Genomic DNA, 25,119 nt, shown 5'->3' on the forward strand with positions numbered 1-25,119 from the left:
CACTGTATAAAGCTTTTATTTTGAAAATAGATGTCGATTTGTTCTTGGAAAACTTCCACAACTGGTAAAAGTCATACTGTGAACGCTGTGGGGCAATGGGCAAAGAACAGATGGCTCAGTGACATGGCTGTCCAGAATAAAAACATAATGAAGTCAGACTGTGGTGGGTTAGTTTTGTAATGTGTAATGTGCCTTTTCTTCTTCCCTCCCAAACAGTTCATTTTCACACAGACAAAAGTAACTATGGTCAGTGGCAAATAGGAATTGATGTCTACACTCAAATCAGAGGGCAGAAGGGCGATTAAATAACTTAAACAGCATGGTGGGAAAATGTACATCAAGTTAAAAATAATCTCGACAGTTAATGCTTTTTATACGAATGAGTTCTTAATTGTTGTTGCCCTTTATTTCATCTTGGGCGTTAATTGTTTCAACTTCAAAAAAAGTAAGCTATTTGGGGGTTGGGTTGAAGTAAACACCTTTGAGGTGTTTCAAACTAGGAAATGTAGACTATCAATTAATGCAACTTTAAGCTATGATTATATAATCATATCAGCATACACACTACAGAACCACTGATCTTTTGTATGGAACTACGTACAATGTCATTTTAAAACCTGAGAACAGCAGGCTTCTGGAATTTTTAATAAGACAATTAAAAATACAGATCCAAATTATAAAAAAAACTGTTAAGTAAGCAAAACGCTCGAGAAGGGACTGCACACATATACAATAAAATTAATGAGAACAATTTCATCTTTTAGAAATTCAGTATTTTCACATAACAATCCATGCCAAATTTCAAGAACCATAATCAGTTCTAGAACTCTAGTGATAGTACTTACAAGTCAAGTCTGATACAAGGCATTACTTAAGACAAGTCCATGATAATAAGTTAAGTATTGCACAAAGTGTGGGTGTAAAACCTTGAAGTACTCACATGGACACAAAAACATTTTGGGAAAAAAAATCTTTTTTTAAAAATAAAACATTCCCAACATTTAAACCACGTAACAGCCAGAGCAAAGAATTTAAAATCAGTGAATCCAAGTTTGGCCAGCGTTATTGGTGATGAAAATCTTCTGACTAAATAATCACTTCAGTGTTTAGCGATCATTTTTTGGGCACCTTTCCATATTTGGCATCTAAACCAAGTCCTGAAGAGAGAGAAAAGGAAAATAAAAACATGCATGTCACAAAAGATGAAAAGGAAATGTTCTTGCTATTGCCTGTATGCATTGTTGGTTTAATAAAAAAGGCATTTCAAACCAGATTCTCCTAATCTCAAATCAATCTGCCAGTCAAATAAAAGAGATTACTATTTTTACACAAGTATTCAGAGGATTAAAGGAGCAAGAGGTTACAGGAATTTCCAAAACGGACAAGTACAGAGTCATTCATATACAGGGCATGTGGCTAAAGATTTAGGAGTGTGATTAAGCACCATTCATGTTACATAAATAAAAACACATGTTTTGAGATAAAACAGTATTACAACTACGACACCAGAACAAGTGAATGCCTCAATCGTTGGGGACTTCCATAAAATACAGATGGTATGAATAAGACTGGAACACTTAAAACATCTTTAAGATATTCACACCTATTAAAAGGTCACTTTCCTGTGGGGACCATTGCCATACAGGGCTCAGCAGAGTAATGACCCAGTCTGTGGGTTGGTATTACCACCTAATTGCCAATGAGCCAAACATCTGAATTACTGCACTCGGAGGCCTGCCCTAATTAAATTGGTGCTATAAATTATTTTTTAATGCAGGCTTTTGCCATGAAAAGTTTACATCACTTACCTAGGAATACCAAGACAGTGCCTACCCACTGCAAGGCACTAATCGGATTTCCAAAAATAAGCACAGAACCAAGGATAGTAAAGAACTTTCTGGTTGTAGTAATAATTGAACAGGTCAAAGGTCCAAAGTAAACAACAGTCATAAAGATGAAACTCTAGAGGAAAAAACATAAAAACCGGTCATTTCTATTTTGCCCATAGCATCCATCTATTCCACATACAATAGCTTCTTTGGAGCAAATATTAGATTTTTTTTTTTATTCGTTCATGGGATGTGGGCATCGCTGGCAAGGCCAGCATTTATTGCCCATCCCTAATTGCCCTCAAGAAGGTGGTGGTGAGCCGCCACCTTCAACCGTTGCAGTCCGTGTGGTGAAGGTACTCCCATAGTGCTGTTAGGGAGGGAGTTCCTGGATTCTGACCCAGCGACGATGAAGGATCGGCAATATACTTCCAAGTCAGGATGGTGTGTGGCTTGGAGGGGAACTTGGAGGTGGTGGTGTTCCCATGCGCCTGCTGCCCTTGTCGTTCTAGGTGGAAGAGGTCGCAGGTTTGGGAGGTGCTGTCGAAGAAGCCTTGGCGAGTTGCTGCAGTGCATCTTGTAGATGGTACACACTGCAGCCACGGCATGCCGGTGGTGAAGGGAGTGAATGTTTAAGGAGGTGGATGGGGTGCCAATCAAGCGGGCTGCTTTGTACTGGATGGTGTCGAGCTTCTTAAGTGTTGTTGGAGCTGCACTCATCCAGGCAAGTGGAGAGTATTCCATCACACTCCTTACTTGTGCCTTGTAGATGGTGGAAGGGCTTTGGGGAGTCAGGAGGTGAGACACTCGCTGCAGAATACCTAACCTCTGACCTGCTCTTGTTGCCACAGTATTTATGTGGCTGGTCCAGTTAAGTTTCTGGTCACTGGTGACCCCCCCCCCCCCAGGATGTTGACGGTGGGGGATTCGGCGATGGTAATGACGTTGAATGTCAAGGGGGCAGTGGTTAGACACTCGCTTGTTGGAGATAGGCATTGCCTGGCACTTGTGTGGCACAAATGTTACCCGCCATTTATCAGCCCAAGCCTGAATGATGTCCAGGTCTTGTTGCATGTGGGCATGGACTGCTTCATTATCTGAGGAGTTGTGAATGGCACTGAACACTGTGCGGTCATCAGCCAACATCCCCATTTCTGACCTTATGTTGGAGGGAAGGTCATTGATGAAGCAGCTGAAGATGGTTGGACCTATGACAGTGCCCTGAGGAACTCCTGCAGTGATGTCCTGGGGCTGTGATGATTAGTTAATTATTTAACGGTCCACCACCATTCACGACTGGATGTGGCAGGACTGCAGAGCTTTGATCTGATCTATTGATTGTGGGATTGCTTAGCCCTGTCTATAGCATGCTGCTTCCGTTGTTTAGCATGCGTGTAGTCATGTGTTGCAGCTTCCCCAGGTTGGCACCTCATTTTTAGGTACACCTGGTGCTGTTCCTGGCATCCTCTTCTACACTCCTTATTGAACCAGGGTTGGTCCCCTAGCTTGATGGTAATGGTAGGGTGAGGGATATGCTGAGCCATGAGATTACAGATTGTGGTGGAATACAATTCTGCTGCTGCTGATGGCCCACAGCGCCTCATGGATGCCCAGAATTGAGCTGCTAGATCTGTTCTGAACCTATCCCATTTAGCATGGTGGGTATGTCACACAAAATGATGGAGGGTGTCCTCAGTGTGAAGACAGGACTTCGTCTCCACAATGACTGTTCGGCGGTCACTGCTATCAATGCTGTAATGGACAAATGCATCTGTGACAGGTAAATTGGTGAGGACGAGATCAAGTAGGTTTTTCCTCTCGTGTTCATTCTCTCAGCACCTGTCGCAGGCCCAGACTGGCAGCTATGTCCTTCAGCCTGCTCGGTCAGTAGTGGTGCTACTGAGCCACTCGGTGATGGACATTGAAATCCCCCACCCAGAGTACATTCTGTGCCCTTGCTACTCAGTGCTACTTCTAAGTGAATCCTGAGATTCTTATCGAAGATTTTCAAACGAGTCTTTCCACCTGCAGCTCATTTTCTACTTCATGTAAATATGACATTTTTCCCTGGGTTTCTCAGATATAAGCATTATTGCACTGAAGTACAGTTCTAATGATGCCGAGAGCCTTCTGGTACCAAGACAAAAGTATTGCCAGACTATTCAACTGTAGCACCCATCACAACCAAGTCTGATATTATGTAGAGTCTGGAAAAAGCCAGCTTGATTTGTTTTTTTTAAAAATCATATACTTTATACTCTTATATCTAACTTCATTCCAGGCCCATATATATGTAGAATGGACAACACTCTGAATTGATTGATTTTTCCCCCACCTTACTTGGGAAATGCTGCAATGCAATTGCCATACCCGCCCCAGCTCCCCCGCCCTTCCACCCATTACCATTCTCAGATGTTAACTCAGCACAGACCAGAGATCAACTGCAGACCTTGTATGCACAACTCAGTACGACTATGCACTCACATTCACTGAGCCATTAGGACAAACATTTTAACATGATTTTGATCATTCCGGATTTGAAGCTTTGGTACTGGCTTCCAAATCGTACCTCATTCCCAAGTTCTGAATCCACAGCTATGGGTATGGAATACATACATAGAGCAAGATGATGGATTGTTAAAGATCACAAACCCAAGCAATACTGTAAATCTGTTTAAACAGATAAACTGAAGTCGAATTATCACTTAGCGTCCGAATGTTCAGCACATTATAGCTTATAATTCCCAAAATAGATCCAAAAATATAAACAGCAATAGAAGACTGGTTACCCCTTCCTAAACGTTTGTATTACAGCAGACCTACTTTAATATAAGTGCTGGGTTTCTACCACTTCATTTCCCACTTGCAGCAAGAGGGATTTTAATCGCTCAACCATTGGGGGCCGTGCCTTCAGCTGCCAAGGCCCTAAACTCTGGAATTCCCTCCCAAAACCTCGCTGCCTCTCTTTCCTCCTTTAAGACGCTCCTTAAAACCTACCTCTTTGACCAAGCATTTGGTCATCTGCCCCAATTTCTCCTTATGTGGCTCGGTGTCAAATTTTGTTTCGCAACACTCCTGTGAAGCGCCTTGGGACATTTTACTACGTTAAAGGCGCTATATAAATACAAGTTGTTGTTGTTGGGATTAAGCAAAAAAGCTTGCAGTTTACACTATTAAATAAGCGTTTACTTGAAATTTAGCTCAAATTGAATGTTGGGAGCCCTTGATGTTCCACAGTAATGCAAATGATACTGACCTGGCCTAGGGCACTAGTTAAACTGAACAGAAGTATCTTGTATAGAATACTGGGGTGGCGCTCAGTGAAATTCAGAAAGTCCCATAATTCTCCAGTAAACAAGACACCTAAAAGAAAAGCAGGAAATGTTAATGGAATGAGAGCTCATTTGAAATTTCAAGTAGAGCATGAAAAGTGAAAGGTTAAACAATACTGCATGAACAGCTTAGATAAGCAATCTACACATAATGTACCCAAATACATTTTTCATAGCAAGGAAGGGAAATTAGAATGCATGGGGCCCCTGGTGCACAAATCGAAGTGAATAGAAAGCTCCATTTAATTTCTTTTGGACAAATTCACTCGATGAAAATTCACAGCAGCAATAAATAACATGCATACGTAGGTTTTCAAAGACTGATTTTTTTTTAAATTTTTTTTTTTAATGAATAACCCTCCAAGTTGCTTCACATTTTTAACTCTTAATCAGAAACAATTCTTCAGAAAGAATGCTGCATCAAAGTAGTAAGAATTTTTTGTACTAAATAATGTAAAAAAAAATCTTCCAAGAAGTAACATTGCATCTGAAGCAGTAAACGTGTAGTTATGTGCAGAGTCTGGCCCCTTTCTCTCCAGCTCTGTGATCTGAACTTCCAATACCCCACATCAATCTGCATGTTTGAAACTCCTTTCCTGTTTTCTTTATATGCTGAGCTGCCGCCTTCACTTCATGCTAAATAAAATTTGATTATTTTCTACTTCTTTTATATTTACAAAAAACAAATATCCAAGTGCAAGGTGGCAAAGCGCCAAAATATAGCATAGTTTGAACAGAAAACAACATTAATGCCATTCAAGATAAAACAGATTTAGTGAAGGAAAGCATTTTTCCACATAATTTGTGTGATAACACACAAGCTTTGTGCCAGAAATGCCAGACTGCCTTTCATGGATCAAGATACCAGTAAAATCTAGCACTAACCTTTTCATGTAATTAGCTATCGAAGACCATGGCATTGGAGTAATCACCCCACAGCAAAACGGTCAGATATTAGGAGGAAGAAAAACTATTCTACAGGGCTGGGAACAGACCAAATATATTGGCATCAATTCTGACAAAATGGCATGCTCCAAGGGGATCGTACTGACAGATGCCACTGGACTTCAAGTGGGAAATAAGACATTTTCTGCGAACTTATGTTGTTCTAGTGGAGAGTATTCCATTCAGGAGTGTGATGGAATACTCTCCACTTGCCTGGATGAGTGCAGCTCCAACAACACTCAAGAAGCTCGACACCATTCAGGATAAAGCAGCCCGCTTAATTGGCACTCCATCCACCACCTTCAACATTCACTCCCTCCACCACCGGCGCACTGTGGCTGCAGTGTGTACCATCTACAAGATGCACTGCAGCAACTCGCCAAAGCTCCTTCAACAGCACCTTCCAAACCCGCGACCTCTACCACTTAGAAGGACAAGGGCAGCAGACGCATGGGAACATCACCACCTCCAAGTTCCCCTCCAAGCCACACACCATCCTGACTTGGACCTGTATCGCCGTTCCTTCACTGTCGCTGGGCCAAAATCCTGGAACTCCCTTCCTAACAGCATTGTGGGTGTACCTACACCATATGGACTGCAGCGGTTCAAGAAGGCGGCTCACCACCATCTTCTCAAGGGCAATTAGGGATGGGCACTAAATGCAGGCCTAGCCAGCCAGCGACGCCCACATCGCATCAATGAATTAAAAAAAACTCATTTGCTTACAAACATGATCTATCCTCAGTCCTGATTAAATGTATTCGCCAGCATATTTTGATGCATTTTAGAATGACAACAATAAAGAGCAACATTGAGTGCCAAGTGTTTTGAGGTTAATGATTCGAGAGAAGTAGGCCCAAGTCCAGCTATCAAAGGCTATGCAATGCCACCGCGCCCCCCCCCCCCCCCCCACCGCTGCCATTTGCCACATTTATTAGGTGAAATGTAAAACACTTCCATGCCAAATTATGTATGGCTGCTGCTCCAGGAGTTGACCACAGATGTATGCATGGTTAAAGAAGTGTTCAGCATGGCGTAATTGCTTTCAAAACTACTAGGGTCTATGACAGCAAAAGCCTAGAGAGAGATGGGACTGTGCTACAGAGCAATGCCAGGCTGCTTACATAGAACAATATCTCCACTGGTGTTGTACAGACTCTAGATTCCGATTTCCACATGTCACAAATACTACAAAGCTTTACCTTAAGCACCACTAATCCGTGTACTGGACAGACACAGAGGGACACAGAGCACATTTCATGACCTCAGGGCAGCCCAAAGCACTTTAAAACCAATGAAGTACTGGTCACAATTGTAATGTAGGAAACGCAGCAGCCAATTTGTGCAGTCCAAGATCCCACAAATAGCAATGAGATAAATGACCAGATCATCCGTTTTAGTGATGTTGGTCGGGAGATAAATATTGGTCAGGACTCTGGGGACGACTCCCCTGCTCTTGTTCAAGAAAGTGCCATGGGATCTTTTACGTCCACCAGACACGGCCTCGGTTTAACGTCTCATCCGAAAAACGGCACCTCCGATAGTGCAGCGCACTCAGTATTGCACTGGAGTGCCAGCCTAGACTTCATGCTCAAGTCCCTGGAGTGGAACCTAAACACACGACCTTCTGACTCAGAGGCGAGAGTGCTAACAACTGAGCCGCAGCTGACACATTAGTGCTGTGTATTAGGCCTTTTAAGAATCGGTCAAGTGCACTACCTGCCTAGGCGGCACTCTAGCCGGGTTCAAATTTCAAGCTATATTACAAAACTATCAGAATTCAGATGTTCTTACTTGAGCACCCTCTTGTGGATTAGAGGAGCATACATATTCGTTAACATAATTTTCAAAACTTTGAACTAAAGATACAACCTATTCAAACTCTGCTGCCAAGTACAATTAATTTCTCAGGATGCAAAACATTTTGCTGGGAATACAATAAATACAATTTATAAACAAAATTATACAGGTTCTGTTAACCTGTCAATTACTACTGTGAATTACTACACAATGCATGCTGCGATTTATAAAATGTATACAGGGTACCATTTTCCATCTCCCCACCCAAAATTTACATTTCTAAAACTTATTGATAAGCGAAGCATTTAATCTTGAATTTAATTATAGCAGCAGGCCATTACACTCCAACTTTCAGTTTTCCAATGTACATCGACATGAAATAAGTGTGTCATTTGGTAGTTAAGTCCTAATCTCGCTTCGGAGTGCACTGAAGCCAGGAGGTGCACGACCATCTCTAGGAGCAGGTCTCTCACCACTTGATACATCATGCCGAGTGCAGTATAACCCCAGCCCAATGCAAAACTACAATTTTAAATGTCAAATAGTACTTACTTTCTACTCTTTTTAATGCTGCAAGTGCTGCTCTAGCCTGCTCTCTCAACATTACAAAATTAGCCGCCAAGGAAGCAGAGCCGTGCACATGCATCCAAGCTCAAAACACAGCAATCCTCACGCAAGGCCAGTAGCTGTAGTGCAACGGCAACCTACATCATGAAATAGGTGTTACAGCTTTCTATTACAAGCTTAATAAATCATATGCTTAAGGATGCTTCACCAATCTTGGGTAAATCACCTAACAGAAGAGATGAAGTGGTGGTACTGGATGTAAGCATATTTTTTTTATTTTTTTATTATTATTATTTTATTTTTTTTATTTAAAAAGAGTGCTTGTCTATTCTCCTGCTTTCTCCCTAGTATCCAGCAACAGTAGAACACTGCTGCCAACAGGAGAGAAAGTGATACAGCATGCGAGACAGTATGCACAATGCTGGCGGGAGGAAATCACATGGCTCACAAGAAGCCTTTAAAAGGACAGCATCCCATTCCTGCCTTGTGGGGTCGGTCTATTTTATACGTGGAGGGTGAACAACAAATGAAATGACTCTCAAAGGCATTGCTGCAGTGGAGATCCTGGCAGATGTTGAGAGACACAAAATCATCTGAAGTTAATGTGAAGGGAAGAAAAATCGTATGGGGTTTATATTTAAGCTGTTAACACCTGCCAGCCCATAGGTACAGAAACTAATGCAACCAAAGGACAGGATTATTTGAAAAAGGTTACCATTTATCATTCTGCAAATCCAGCTGAATGCATAGCAGAAATCCACAATCAAGAGTTTAACTTTCACTTTACTACTGTGCATTCAGCCAGGACAGTTACTTGTGTTTGGGGGCGGGGACGTATAGGGATCCTTTGAAGGCTGAAAGAGGATGAAACAGTTTTCTCAGAACAGCATCAGTTCAGTAACTTGTTCAAGAGACTGCAAGCGATACAAAATAAAATTGAAGGAGTATTACCCAAGGTATTAACTGGGAGGTCCAGCTGAGGTAACTGCCTATCCCATCCCACACACTCTCCATCTATTGCATTTTCTATTTTGTATGTAGCTTCAAGTTACTGAAAGATACTTCTCACTTCATGAAACTTAAAAAAATACCAAGATATGTTTATAGCATTTTTACCTATTCCCAGGAATAAACTGGACCAAACATTTATATTCAGCATCATCTGGTTTGAACCAGTCTGGAAATGAGCTCTCATATGATCTTGCGCTACTCCAGTCAGTCCATCCAAGGTCAAGGAGACTAACTGTAAAAGAAAATGGAATCAAAGTTTGTCATGTATACAAGTACAAAGTGATAGCCGTAGGGTAGGTAACAATGATCAGCAGTGCAATTCCTCAATAGTGGGACATTCTAATGGGAAAGAGTAGACATCACACTAGGTCTACGAATGGCTTTCCCAGGAGTTGATTTGCTAGAATCATCAGTAGAATACCTCTTACTGGAACTGCTGAATGGACAGAAATGTCAGCCTTTGGTCTCATAAAAACATTTCAGGCAATTGAGTTAAACATAACAGTTAATACAAAGACTGCGATAACTTAAATTAAGTTGGCAAATCAAAATTGAAAAAGCAGAAATCAAGAAAGCACGGTACTCAAATGTGTGACAAGAAACTCCCTGGACTCAGCAAAGGTCCCGGCAGACTGGAAAACTGCTAATGTAACACCCTTATTTAAAAAGGGCAGTAGACAGAAGGCTGGAAACTACAGACCGGTTAGCCTAACATCTGTGGTAGGTAAAATATTGGAGTCCATTATTAAGGAGACAGTAACAGGACATTTGGATAATCATAATTTAATAGGACAAAGTCAGCATGGTTTTATGAAGGGGAAGTCATGTTTGACAAATTTGCTGGAGTTCTTTGAGGAAGTAACATATAGGGTGGATAAAGGGGAACCAGTGGACGTAGTGTATTTAGACTTCCAAAAGGCATTTGACAAGGTGCCACACAAAAGACTATTGCTTAAGATAAAAAATCACAGGATTGGGGGTAATATTCTGGCATGGATAGAGGATTGGCTATCTAACAGAAGGCAGAGAGTTGGGATAAATGGTTCATTCTCAGACTGGCATCAGTAACTAGTGGTGTTCCGCAGGGGTCAGTGCTGGGTCCCCAACTCTTTACAATCTATATTAACGATTTGGAGGAGGGGACCGAGTGTAACATATCAAAGTTTGCAGATGATACTAAGATGGGAGGGAAAGTAGTGAGTGAGGAGGACATAAAAAACCTGCAAGGGGACATAGACAGGCTAAGTAAGTGGGCAGAGATTTGGCAGATGGAATACAATACTGGAAAGTGTGAGGTTATGCACTTTGGCAGGAAAAATCGTAGAGCAAGTTATTATCTTAATGGCAAGAAACTGGAAAGTACTGAAGTACAAAGGGATCTGGGGGTCCTGGTGCACGAAACTCAAAAGGTTAGCATGCAGGTGCAGCAAGTGATTAAGAAGGCTAATGGAATGTTGGCTTTCATTGCTAGGGGGATAGAATATAAAAATAGGGAGGTATTGCTTCAGTTGTACAAGGTATTGGTGTGACCGCACCTGGAATACTGCATACAGTTTTGGTGTCCATACTTAAGAAAAGATATACTTGCGCTCGAGTCAGTACAAAGAAGGTTCACTCGGTTAATCCCGGGGATGAGGGGATGGACATATGAGGAGAGGTTGAGTAGATTGGGACTCTACTCATTGGAGTTCAGAAGAATGAGAGGCGATCTTATTGAAACATATAAGATTGTGAAGGGGTTGGGTCGGGTGGATGCAGGGAGGATGTTCCCGATGATGGGTGAAACTAGAACTGGGGGGCATAGTCTTAGAATAAGGGGCTGCTCTTTCAAAACTGAGATGAGGAGGAACTACTTCACTCAGAGGGTGGTAGGTCCATGGAATATGCTGCCCCAAAAAGCTGTAGAAGCTACATCATTACATAAATTTAAAACAGAAATAGACAGTTTCCTAGAAGTAAAGGGAATTAAGGGTTACGGGGACCCGGCAGGAATTTGGACATGAGTCTAGGTTCGGATCGGTCATGGCCCTGTGGGTAGCGGAGCGGGCCCAGGGGCCGTGTAGCCTGATCCTGCTCCTATTTCGTGTGTCTAATTCTGTTAGATTCAGGAGATGGTTCTGTGATAGTAGATTGGCGGTTAGGATTAGATCAGCCATGATCTTATTGAATGGCGGAGCAGGCTCGAGGGGCCGATTGGCCTACTCCTGCTCCTATTTCTTATGTTCTTATGGGGTCTGTGATCTGTAGCAGATTGTGACATGGTCTCCCTTTCAGTGGGCTATCATCTATTGTATGAAAATGGCCCATTCAACACGTCATGAAGAAAACGTCTAGGACATCAGACAAAGCAAAGACTTTGAGCCATGACAACATCCAGGCTGTAGTGCTGAAGACCTGTGCACACCTGAGCCATGCTGTTCCAATGTAGCTAGGACACTGGCATCCACCCGACAAATGTGGAAAACTTCCCAGGTATGTCCTATGTACAACAAAAAAAGGACAAATCTAACCTGGCCAATCACTCCCCTATCAGCCTCCTCTCAATCATGAGCAAAATGAGAGTCATCAATAATGCCATCAAGCAGCACCTACTCACTAACACTCATTTCCGGTTCTGCCAAATCCACTAAACTCATCATAGCTTTGATCTAGACATGGATCCAAGACCAGAGAAGAGGTGAAAATAGCTGCTCTTAACCTCACGCAGCATTCAACCAAGTATGGCATAAAGCAGCTCCAACAAATCGGAGATCAACGTGGGTCAAAGGGAAAATTCTCCAGTGGCTGGAGTCACATCGAACACAAGAAAATGGTCTTATTCATAGGAGGTCAGCTGCCGGAGTTCCTCAGAACAGCATTCTCAGCCCAACCATTTTCAATTGTTTCACTTTCCCTCAGTCCTAATGTTAGGGATGGGGCTGTTCACTGATGATTGGAAATGTCCACCTCCATTTATAACTCCTCTTGTACATCTGCCTGCTAAATTCAGACAGAGAATCATACCTGGGACTTTCTCTTCTATATGATATAGTGCTACACCACGTAGTGGCTTTATCCACTGAGCCCCTGGGTAATCTGCAAATTCGGTTTTTGTACTATATGCCTTAATTCAGAGTGCTTTTGAAGAAATCTGATACTAAAGCGAGCATCCTTTGAAGCCGCTCATCTTGGAATGGTTTCTCCAAAGTCTTCGGGCCCACTATGTCACTCATCTTTTATAGTACAAGAGGACAGACACCTATTTGTAGGCCTATGTTGCTCTTTACCTTTCGAATCACATCCCTAATACAGAAATGCCTTCTCTCAACCAAGCACTTGCCTCTTCCCTCTTTAACAGTATGGCATAGAACCCCTGCCCCCATTTTTCATGCTGTATGATTTTGCCATTCCCATTTGCAACATTTTATCTTTCCTGCCTCTTACAAAAGCACAATATATTCCTTCAATTCCTTCCTCCCCTCCCCCCTCTGTCTCTGCACCTGCTTAATATCTGTTACATCTCCAGCTTTTTCCAGTTCTGATGAAGGGTCCCAGACCTGAAATGTTAACTCGGTTTCTCTCTCCACGGATGCTGCCTGGCCTGCTGAGTGTTTCCAGCGTTTTCTGTTGTTATAGCATAGAACTTGCCTTTTTAAAAAGTTACAGGTATGAATCTACACCTTATAATTAGAAAGTACCAGACTGGTACCCAACACATTGCACCAGTCGAACAACACAGCGTCACAATCCTCTTGCAACATCTCTGGAAGTCAAGCAGTTTCATTGTTGCTTGCTTCAAAGGAGTCGCCCATATACTTATGCCTGGAATTTCCACTGTGGCTATCTGATGGGAGATCACTGCAATCCCCAGAGAAAAGGCTAGAAATGGCTACTTCTCTGGGTGTTCCACCGAAGCTACAGGAGATCAGGAGAACTGTGCAGATATTCAGGGCCTCAGTGTTTAATGTATAACTAACCTATAATTAATTTAGTTATTTTTAATTGAGTGTCTATTATTCATTTAGGCTCCAGCCGTCACAAAGTACACTCATTCAGCAGAGCCCTTTGTACATTTGAGCACGTGACTGCCCATCTTTGCACTCTGGGCTTTTGTTTTGCTTTTTAAAGTTTTAAAACTGGTTTTGAACCAGTGAAACTACAGCTTTTGAAAGTTGCTCCTACCTCCAGAGTGGACAGTGGAAGTCAGGAGAAGGAAGGGATCAGAAATGCTTTAACATTTGCTTTCTTAAAAAAATAAGTGTATAGAAAAAAAAAATCAGGTAAAAAAACTATGAAATGACAGTTTGACAAAAGGAGAGAGAATGGGAAGAGGAGAAAATAGGAAAAAAAACCAGGCAAATGGATTTAAAGTGTTAGTAACTTTTATTAAAAATTAAATTGTATTTTAAACACTTCAGTAATTTTGAGTTATCCTTACAGAACTGTTTATCTCACCGTCACAAAGCACAAACTGAAAACTTACAAGACTGGCTGGCCCAAGAGACAGGCATTTCCCTGGTTCTGCGAAGTCCAAAGGTTAATGCATAATGAAAACAAGTATTTGACATAATAAATATACTGGAAGCCATATATTTACCAATAGTATTTCCCCAAATCCAAAAATGTGGTCATCTGCACCATCAGTTCCTTTTTTGGGTTTGTACATAAATAACGCCACTCCCAGAACTATAAGTAGCACACAAAGATACTTGGCCAACGGGTACTTCTTCCTTCCAATAATGACTCCTAAAAACATCACTGCAATACAAATCAAAATAACCAATTACATAAACTTGTAGTGCAAGTCACAAAGTTTAAAAAAGGAACATCTACACTGGAGTAACTGCAATAAGTAATGCAACATTATAATCAGGGAGTCAAAAGTCAGCACCTTAATGAGGTTTTACCCCTAAATAACGTGTCGTATTCAATAAACACGCAGATGGCATCTAGTGGGAGAACAGTCACAGATTCTCTTTTTAGGGTATTACTGAAATGTCCATTGGACATATGGCAAGATTGAACACTGCCGAATATTTCAAGTTATTGGGCCAGATATTCCGATCCCTACGAGTGGGTACGCGCTGTGTACACATCCGTAGGGACATCGGAAATGCCAGTTTCAGGCAAGCACAGCGCATGCACTGAAAACCAGCATTTCCGATTTGTCAAGAATCCTCTTGAAAGATCGGACGCCTGCCCTGGAGAAGGGCCTCTGCGGGCAGAGAGTTCCGCTTTCTGGTGAACCTCCGCCCGCTGAAAACCCTTAGAAATCTTACGCCTGGTAAAAACAGGAGTAAGGCCTGCTATTACCAGCATAAGATTTGAAAAAAAGTTTCACTCTTTTCAAAATACTTTTTTAAAAAAGTTTATTTTTAACCCCGTAATAAACTTTAATTATTTTTTTCAAAAAATTAAATTTTTGTTTAAAGTATTTAATTTATTGTAATTTCAACTAATTTTAAAAATTAGATTTAAAAAAAATGTATTTAATGTTTTTGTGTTAAGTGTTTTTGGGGTGATCTCCATTCATATATTTGACAGGTCTATCTGCCAAGTGTATGAAGGGAGATTCCCTTCTTTGATTGGCTCCCCATGGCCCACGTGATCCCAGGGACGCTTGCGAACTACCTGCGCCTCTGGGATTCGTGGGCCCTGCGCACTTGGAGTTGGAGAGGCCCAGCATTGGAACTATACACACCTCGGGAGCCCTCAGGTAAATGCGTAGATTTTTTCCAGATCGGAGGCCTCAGCACACGGGAAGCCTCCGATCGGAAAATACGGCCCAGTATGTTTATTAACACATTACTTTCAGATTATGCTAAACTGAGGAGCCATTGGCATGGTCAGTGGATGTAAATGATTCTGTAGCATTATTTCAAGAATACAGGATTCTCCTGTGTGCTGGACAACATTCCTTCCATGACCAGCCCAAATAGACTAACTGGTCATTCATCTCATTTTGTCGTTTATGTGATAGAAATTGGCTGCTGCATGTACCCACATGATGAGTGACTGCACTTCAAAAAGTGATTTGTAGAATGTGAAGTGTTTTGGGACATCCTGACAGTAAAACACAGGGAAGACCAAAGCCTTGGTCTTCAGCCCACACCATAAACCCTGGCCACCAACATCCCCTTCCATGGCCACTCTCTTAGACTCAGCCAGAATGATTGTGTTGAGCCTCTGACTTCATGTCCTCCCTGTCACAAAGACTGCCTACGTCCACCTCCGTAACATTGCCCATCTGCCGCTGAAACCCTCATTCATGCCTTTGTCACCTCCAGATGCAATTACTCCAATGATCTCCTGACCAGCCTCCCATTCTCCAACCTCCGTAATCCCCCAAAGCCAGGAATTTTAAAAATTCTCATCCCTGTGTTTAAATCCCTCCATGGTCTCATCTCTTCCCATCGCTGAAACGTCCTCCAGCCCTGCAACACTCCCTTCCCTGGACCTCCGTCCCTCTGAATCTCGCCTCTTATGCGTCTGCCCCTCCTTTTGCACCACCATTAGCAACCATGCCTTCCTTGGCCCCATGGTATTCCTTCTCTAAACCCCTCTGCATCCCACTCCTTCTTTAAGTCCCTCCCTAAAACCCACCTCTCAACCAAGCTTTTAGTTCAGTGTTCATTTTCCTTATACCTCGGTGAAGTGGCATATACATGCAAGTTGTTGTTGAGATGCAATAAGATGCTATACCAATTTAAGTTCTTGCCTTCTATTTCTTTTTAACCTACCTGGAATAGGTTTACATGATTTTCCTAGAACCTGAAATGGAAGGAATACCCATTAGTTGGTAATAGAAGTTGAATACATGGCTGCCAGTGGAGTGCTATATTGTTTTTAATGAATTAAACAGACTTTACTCATGAATCCCCATCACAATTGTTTCTTTACTGCACATTTAGAGGGGACTATCAACGTACAGAACACTCTCCGTCTATGTAATACATTAAAAAAGCCGGTGGAAGATGCTCAACCAAGGGAAAATTATTAATGGCTGAAGAAAAAGCAGCAGTGAGGAGATTTTCCTTTTCTTAGTACAGTATTACATAGATCAAAATGAGGAAGGGGAAGGGAGAAAAAAAAAAAGTACTTTCAACACACAATTACTCTTACTGCTTATCCACTCTACTCCTTCAAGGTTATTTGCTCAACAAGACACAGTATAATCAGACCTGGTGACCCCATTTTATCTGCACACTATCTCATGAAGTGGTTCAGTAACACCCACAAAGGGTTTGCATTGGAACAGGATATTGTATATTTAATTTTGAGACATAGAAGTTCTGCTTCTAAAAAAAACCTTACTCTCGTTACTTAGAATTGAATTAGTAAAATATCTGTGTGGGAACCAAATGGTAACTTATCCCATTAAACACACATGCACATGTGTGTTTGGAATGCATAATACTTGGACAGCAATTTATTACAATAATAATCAGAATGAACAAATATTTGCACATGATTAGGACATTACAGCAATACCTTGGAGGTCATGTATTTTTAAAACCAGTTTTCTAGACCTATCAAGTATATTCCACTACACTGTAAATTCACATACTGGTTTATGGGTTATGCTTAAAATATATTTTTCTCTCAAGCACATGCCAGATACTCATATCTTTTAAGCACTCAGATTTCTTCAACACTTTTAAATATAAGTGGCTTCTGTCATAGAACATCTGGAAAAATGTTATTCAGGGATATCCAAATATTCAATAGATTGGGGTGATGGGCAGAGGAGAGATTTGAATGAATTCAACACCATTTCTTTAAATAAAGTCATAACAATTACAAGGGTTGGTTAAAGTTACACATGAATTATTTATTGCAAAATAATGTTTTAGAGCAAAATGACACTATAATAAACGTGCACACACAAATTTCAAATAACTCCTCCTGTTTCTATGGTCCTACGACTGGGGGGTTCCTATGATTGTAGGCTGTTTCTGGTGGGGTTCCGCAGGGCTCAGTACTAGGTCCCTTGCTTTTTGTGGTACAAGTCAATGATTTAGACTTCAATGTAGGGGGCATGATTAAGAAGTTTGCAGATGATACAAAAGTTGGCCATGTGGTTGATAGTGAGGAAGAAAGCTGTTGACTGCAGGGAGATTTCAATGGACTGGTCAGGTAGGCAGAAAAATAGCAAATGGATTACAATCCAGAGAAGTGAGGTAATGCATTTGGGGAGGGCTAACAAGGCAAGTGAATACACCATAAATGGTAGGATACTGAGAGGTGTAGAGGAAAAGAGCGACCTTTAAGTGCATGTCCACAGATCCCTGAAGGTAGCAGGATAGGTAGATAATGTGGTTAAGAAGGCATACGGGATACTTTCCTTTGTTGGCCGAGGCATAGAATATAAGAGCAGGGAGTTTTTGCTTGAACTGTATAAAACGCTAGTTAGGCCACAGCTAGTGTACCCTCCCTAGTGCAATCACATTACAGGAAATTGTGATCGCACCAGGGAGGGGACAGAGGAAATTTACGAGGATGTGGCCAGGACTGCAGACTTTTAGCTATTAGGAAAGATTGGATAGGCTGGAGTTGTTTTCTTTGGAGCAGAGGAGGCTGAGGGGAGACTTAATGGAGGTGGATAAAATTATGAGGGGCCGAGATAGAGTGGATAGGAAGGACCGATTTCCCTTAGCAGAGAGATCAATAACCAGGGGGCAGGGAGTTGGCGAAAACCTCTCTCACCCAGAGGGTGGTGGGGTCTGGAACTCACTGCCTGAAAGGGTGGTAGAGGCAGAAACCCTCATTACATTTAAAAAGTACTTGGATATGCACTTGAAGTGCTGTAACCTACAAGGCTACGGACCAAGAGCTGGAAAGGGGGATTAGGCTGGAGAGCTCTTTGTCAGCCGGCACAGACACGATGGGCCGAATGGCCTTCCGTGCTGTAAATTTCGATGATTCTACCTATCTTTTAAAAAAGAATAAATCTGCGGGAAAACAATGATTATTTCAGCAATGCCTTCTCAGGTAGAAATAGACTTGAACATTAAAAAAAGTATTCTCTTCGAAAAAGAGTATGTAACATCCAATACAAACCTGTGTTGGATAGTTGACATACTGGAGTGCAGAATTACTGGAGACCATGGCTCCTAGATAAGACATCGAACAAACTGCATAGAGCCAGTGTGGCGTTTGTTCAGGTGAAGGCTTTTCAAAGAATTGTATAACTGGAACAAGACATATGTAAAATATCTTAGCTGATGCAATTCAGACATTAGGGCAAACAAGTTTGTCTTTCTGAATACCAGATTCCACTACTAAAATACTGCGCAAACAGCATTATTTAGATATATAAATAAACATATACATGGCTAGAGATAGACAGACTTGACAGTCAAGAACAACCTGTCCCCATTCACACTATCCAAATGCACCATTTCAATTATTTTTATTTTCGTTAAAAAAAACTTCTAATATAAAGACATGTTTAAATTATGCCAGTAAATTGTCCATTGCTAACTGATTGTCGGGTGTCCCAATAACTACATGTGTGCAGTCTATGACATCCTGAACTCGTAGGAAGCTAGCTACTGCAGCAAATCCCACAGCCCTTTCATTTTGACTATTGGGAAACCGGTGTAGTCATTGGCCCTAGCAAAGAGGGCATTAGTGAAATGTTTTATGTATTTATGGACTGCAGGCTAACTGATGCAGCATAGAAAGAGCCCGCAGCAACGGCAGTGACTTTCACTGCTATAGGCAAAGCATGGCCGTCAGGCCCAGGTCTTACTGCAAAAGACTTCACATGTAATAGCCTGTCTGGAGAGGTACAGTCTCCTCATGCACTGCTCAGACAATTTCAGGAAGTGACTATGGGCTGGGTAGGGCTTTCAAGCACCCTTGTAGTTGATCAGCCTGCTGTTACTCCTCTTCATGTAACCAAACTAAGTGCCAGGAACAACACCCACCGAAAGACCGATACTTATTGTGTCTGGATGCAGAATGAATGTAGAAAAAGCGATCTCCAAGGCAAACTACTGTGCGGAAATCCACAAAACGCAATAGCAAACAGATGCCAATGATCCAGCTGCTTGCAGGCGAGTGTCTTTTAAATGCTACTTCCAATTGCCATTTCAAAAAGACTTGCATTTATATAGCGCTTTTCACGAACTCAGGACGTTCCAAAGTGCTTTACAGCAAATAAAGTACTTTTGAAGTGTAGTCACTGTTGTAATCCAGGAAACACGGCAGCCAAATTGCTGTTTGTGGGAGCTTGCCGTGCGCAATGTGATAATGACTGGATAATCTGTTTTAGTGATGTTGATTGAGGGATAAGTATTGGCCAAGACACTGGGGATAACTCCCCTGCTCTTCTTCGAAATAGTGTCCTGGGTTCTTTTACATCCACCCGAGAGAGCAGTCAGGGCCTCAGTTTACCGTCTCATCCGAAAGACGGCACCTCCAACAGTGCAGCGCTCCCTCAGCACTGCACTGGAGTGTCAGCCTAGATTTTTGTGCTCAAGTTTCTGGATTAAGACTTCAACCCACAACCTTCCGACTCAGAGGCAAGACTGCTACCAACTGAGCCATGGCTTGGCAGAACTTCCATTTTTACGTGTTAATCACTTAAGACTAAATAAAGCATCTCAAGACTTATATATGGACTAATTTACCTTTACAGCATGGATTAAAATTGCAGAGGACATCACAGGACTCCGATTCGAATATATTAATGAGGCTCCCGCCTGCTTTAGACGGGCAGCACGGCCGCCTAAGAAATCCCCGGAGTCAAGATAGCTGCAGGCGGGAAGCAAGCAGGAACGGGGGCGGCAAGTCCTCCGTTGCAATTTGAACTCAGCTGCTGCTCTGTTTCCACCGGGCTGAAGGAGTTAAAGTTGCCCCTCTTGATTCCGAACACAGACTTATCAGGAACTATACAAATACTCCTCACAGCCTGTAAACTAATCAGCATTACAGCAACGGACACAGACTAATCCACCCTATGAACATCTCTTATGAACATCCGTCTATGAGCTTGCTGTGTATTTCCAGCCAATTTTGGTTCTTACTCCCCTAGCGTTATTAATTACTCCTGTCAGAGTTCCTTAGCTGACTGCTAAATTTCCACTCCTCCTGACCATTAGTACATTCTCGTACTTAAACAAAGATACAATTTTCATGATTTTTTTTCCCCTCTACAAGAAACATTTAAATTAGGATCTCGCTTTATCCCAGCTGCTCCAACCATCCAATTCAGATGCAACGATAAATATGACTGTCTCCGACATGTGTCACTGCTCAGGACGACCCAAGGAAGGGTTAGATTCCGGGCAAATTGGAAAGAGCAGTAGTTTTCTCAGCGCAGGTGGATTCGAAATGATAGCTATGGTGCAATGCAATACTTTTTCACAAAAAAATTTATAATTATCAATTTTCAGAATCTCAGTAATAGCAGTTTCCCAGATATTGCCAATGAAGGCATATCACTGCTTCAAACCTTGCCGTCACAAGATGTCTTAGCCAGAGAACTTTCTGAATGAAGTTTTTAATCTGGTTAGTCAGACTCATTCTTAAATATAATGCACGTTGATCTGGCTATATGAAAGCCAGACTAACTACCATTGTGGGTGGCTCATTGCATGACAGTATGAACAATTGTAAAGTGTTAAAGTTCTCTAACAGTGATGCACTTCTAGAACATTTTCTTAAATTTAAATTGATCCTGGTGGTCACCATGCAATATCCTGCTTTGTACAGATGAGTTCCTGTTATACTATGCAGAAATATCCCTTGCCAGTCTCTGATCCTATCTAAAGTTAAAGTTCCAATTCCTTTCTCATCCCTCATAACAAGCTGAAGTACATCACAAATTCTCCACTAGAGCAAATCTGGAAATTAGAAGTATTAGCATAGTTCTAGTATATTAAAAAAAAGCGCTTTAACATACACCAGTTACTTACTTAGTTTGGCAAAGATAGCATTAATAATACACTGGACGAACACAAGCGATTTTGCATAGATGAAGGATTCTTGCTGCTCTCCATATTTGCCTCTTGTTCTGTAACAGAACAGACATATGTCATGAGTGCTCAAGGTGAACAAGAGCCACAATGATTGGTTTTAGCAAAAACCAATGATCAATTCTAGCAATCAGTTAGATATCAAGTACAGGAAACTTTGTGCTATCCGGCACCGATGGGACCGAGCTGTTGCCGTCCCATCAAAAGTGCTGGACAAACCAGCGCTAATGTTGAAACATACGGAGATTTTGAGCTCCGTATCTGGCAACAAACCCTGCAACAGCTTCTAAACAGTCGGCCGTACCTTGCAAGCGTCTCTGTAGCTTAGCAACAGCTTCAGCGAGACCTTGCAGAGCCTGACTGGTGAAAAAAAAGCAACGAAAAGAAAAAAAACCTAACGAAACAGCCCCTGATTTTTGCCGGTGGCTCGAGCATTCCGGACAGTTAACCTCCGGATAAACCAAAGTTTCCTGTATGTAAAGAAAACTACATGCCGTGTACAGAACAGACTGTGAACACGGGCTCAAATCCATTGATCCAAACAGTACAGCACCAACACTCCAATACAAAGCAAATGGAGTTTACATTCTTTGTACTTCACATAAACCAAGCATTCGGAAAAAAATTCAGAATTGTTCCTAAAGACACTGGACTAAGCATTCCTTTGTGTTTAGTAAGCTCAGAAACAATGCTACTGGGATCCTGTTCTAACACAATATGGTCATAAACCTCAATCTCTTCAGGTGCAGCTGCACAACAGCTACAGTTTTAAGACATAATGATATGAAGCGGACAAAGCTAAGCTGGCTCCACAGAAAACAGAGCTCTAATCCTAACACGGACATCAATTTTGATGATGTCAGAACTGCAGTTATTAAAAGAGATTCCTGTAATTTAACAATACTGTACTATATTCTATTACTCACCTGATGAAGAGAGCCTTGTAGTACCAAAAGCTAGTGTCCACATCTTGTGATCTAACATCATCAGCATTACCATCCATTGCTGCCCCAAGTTCAGCAGGTAAAGATTGCGACACTACCGCCATTGGAGGAGAGTCCTACTCCCCCTACCCACCACCAAAGGAGAATGTAAACAACTGTTGCCAGTGTGCCTTCCCATTTCTTCTGTCAGAAAGGCAGAGAGGTTAAGAGAGCGAATTCCAGAGCTTAGGGCCCAGACGGCAGGAGGCTGGAGATGGGGCAGTAATTTGCAAGGACAGAGGGGTCACGGGTGGGTTTTTTGAGGAGGTGGCTGTAGATGGCCGAGTTGAAAGGGAGTGGAATAGTACCAGGAGAGGGAACAGTTTACAATATCAGCTAGCATGTGGGCCAGGAAGAGAAGTTGGGTGGCAATAGGATTTTTAGAGCAGGAGGTGGGTCTCATGGACAAGATGAGCTTGGAGAAGAAATGAGGGGAGATAGGAGAAAAACCAGAAAAAGTTGCAAGTTCAGGGCTAGGGCAGGGGGGAACCCATCACAGAATCATACAGCACAGAAGGTGACCATTCTGCCTGTGCCAGCTTTTTGGGCTATCCGATTAGTCTCACTACCCCACTCTTTCCCCGTAGCCCTGCAAATGTTTCCTTTTCAAGTATATATCCAATTCCCTTTTGAAAGATTCTTTGCAAAATAGAATCGATCAAGCTGCGCTTACCAATACATTCAATTTAATAAACAAAATTAAATGCACATTACCAGATAATGAGACTTTTTTTTCAACTGGGTCACTTTTCCAAAGCTGAACATTCATTGAAAATATAGCTATGTGTGTTTTGTTTCCACAATAATTATACATTTTGGGAGAAGTGATAAAAAGGTAAAAATTCTTTTGATAACAGAATTACAGTTTCTTTTTAAAAATGAAACAACCCTACATCCTTAAATTGGTTTTCAATGCATCTTTAAAAGGACCCATTTCTCAACAGCTCTGCAATTAGAGTAACCAAAACTGCCACGTGTCTACACTGCGCGTTGCATCATATAATCATATTTGTATTATTGCATGTGATTATAAAGTTTTAAAAAGAGGCCGATCAAACCAACAAGCCGAAACGGACAGGCTTTCTCTCAGTGGGCCATCTTGCAGAGGGGAGAGGGGCAGGGGAAGAGGAAATGCACCCAGCTCCGCGGGTTTAAAGAGGCTTCATTGCACTCTTCCCGGCCAGGTGCACCTCACCTGCTGCAAAGCTGGCGGGCCCAAGGAGGCCGCCATTTGGACTCAGGACAAACTTCTCTCTCTCTCTCTCGAGGTGGGGAGGTTAAAGTCTCCAGCACTTACATGGTCTCCTGCAAAATCCCGTAATAAAAATAACAGACGAAGACTCCCAGGAAGCAGATGAGCAGCCGCAGGCGTTCGCTCTCGATTCGCTCCATGTAGGACTTGGCGGCGCGCCGCTCGATCACCCCGGGCGCGCGCTGGTTACCGGGCAGCGGCGGCGGCTCCGCGGCAACACCCTGAGCAGGCCCCATCAGCCCCCGCCGCCAGGACCCCGCGCCGCCCAGGCCTCCAAACCCGCCGCCTGAAAACCCATCGGCAAGCCACAAACAGGACTCGCACAGCCCGTGATTATTTTCTTCCGCTAATGAAGAGTCAACATTTAAAAAAAAAAATAGTTTCTCATAGCGTATTTATCAATGGGAGGGATTAAAACCGGCGCTGTGGAAGAGCTTGAGCGAAGGGGTCCTGCGCTGGCGGTTGAGCTCTGGGGGGGGCGGGCATGTGTTTTGGTGTCAGGGCGCATGCGTTTGCAGGCGGGGCCAATGGCGGCGCGTGTGTGTGGAGGCGGGGCCAATGGCGGCGCGTGCACGTGGAGGCGGGGCCAATGGCGGCGCGTGCATGTGGAGGCGGGGCCAATGGCGGCGCGTGCGTGTGGAGGCGGGGCCAATGGCGGCGCGTGCGTGTGGAGGCGGGACCAATGGCGGCGCGCGTGTGTGTGGAGGTGGGGCCAATGGCGGCGCGTTCATGTGGAGGCGGGGCCAATGGCGGCGCGTGTATGTGTGGAGGCGGGGCCAATGGCGGCGCGTGTGTGTGGAGGCGGGGCAAACGGGCGCGTGCGCGAGGAGGCGGGGCCAACTGCCGGACTGCAGCCAGTGTGAAGCGAGGGAGTGAGGCGGCGAGATGTGCTTCTTGAAGTGGGCTGGCTTTTTTTTTTGTTATTTAGCTATTTGCAATCCTCCCCATATTCCGAGGTTCCTACTGTGAAATAAATTTCACAGTAGGAACAACCAAAATTGAACAAACCACTCACTACACATACTTGGGCTTAAAAATCAGTTCTACGGGAAACTTCAAACTGGCTGTGAATGAACTGAAAGAGAAAGCAAGAAGGGCTTTCTATGCCATCAAAAAATCAATCCAAATAGAAATCCCAATTAGCATTTGGCTCAAAATTTTCAAATCAGTAATTGAACCAATTGCACTCTATGGCAGTGAGGTATGGGGACCGCTAACACAACAAGAATTTGCAAAATGGGACAAACACCCAATTGAGATCCTACATGCAGAATTCTGTAAAAGTATCCTCCGGACTCAAAGGAAAACAGTAAACAATGCATGCAGAGCGGAACTAGGCCAATATCCATTAATAATCACTATCCAAAAAAGAGCCACCAAATTTTGGAATCACCTACAAATGAGCAACCCCCAATGCTATCACTACGACGCCCTGAA

The 25,119-nt window shown here is 42.7% G+C and overlaps 1 protein-coding gene across 1 annotated transcript; it reads right to left on the reverse strand.

The window, feature by feature from the left end:
• Window positions 1-24,137, reverse strand: slc35b1 (solute carrier family 35 member B1). Its single transcript, XM_085966283.1, has 9 exons — window positions 23,728-24,137; window positions 21,388-21,485; window positions 18,524-18,654; window positions 16,204-16,234; window positions 14,061-14,221; window positions 9,590-9,716; window positions 5,086-5,192; window positions 1,809-1,962; window positions 1-1,157 (listed from the first exon to the last, which is right to left on the reverse strand). Exons 1-9 carry the CDS (start codon window positions 23,916-23,918, stop codon window positions 1,114-1,116), a joined length of 1,044 nt encoding a protein of 347 aa, XP_085822409.1. The 5' UTR covers window positions 23,919-24,137; the 3' UTR covers window positions 1-1,113.
• Window positions 24,138-25,119: the final 982 nt, after the last annotated feature.

The sequence above is a fragment of the Somniosus microcephalus genome, chromosome 24 (genome assembly GCF_052327205.1).
Source record: "Somniosus microcephalus isolate GS21.2 chromosome 24, FLI_Smic_1.0, whole genome shotgun sequence".
Lineage (NCBI taxonomy): Eukaryota > Metazoa > Chordata > Chondrichthyes > Squaliformes > Somniosidae > Somniosus > Somniosus microcephalus.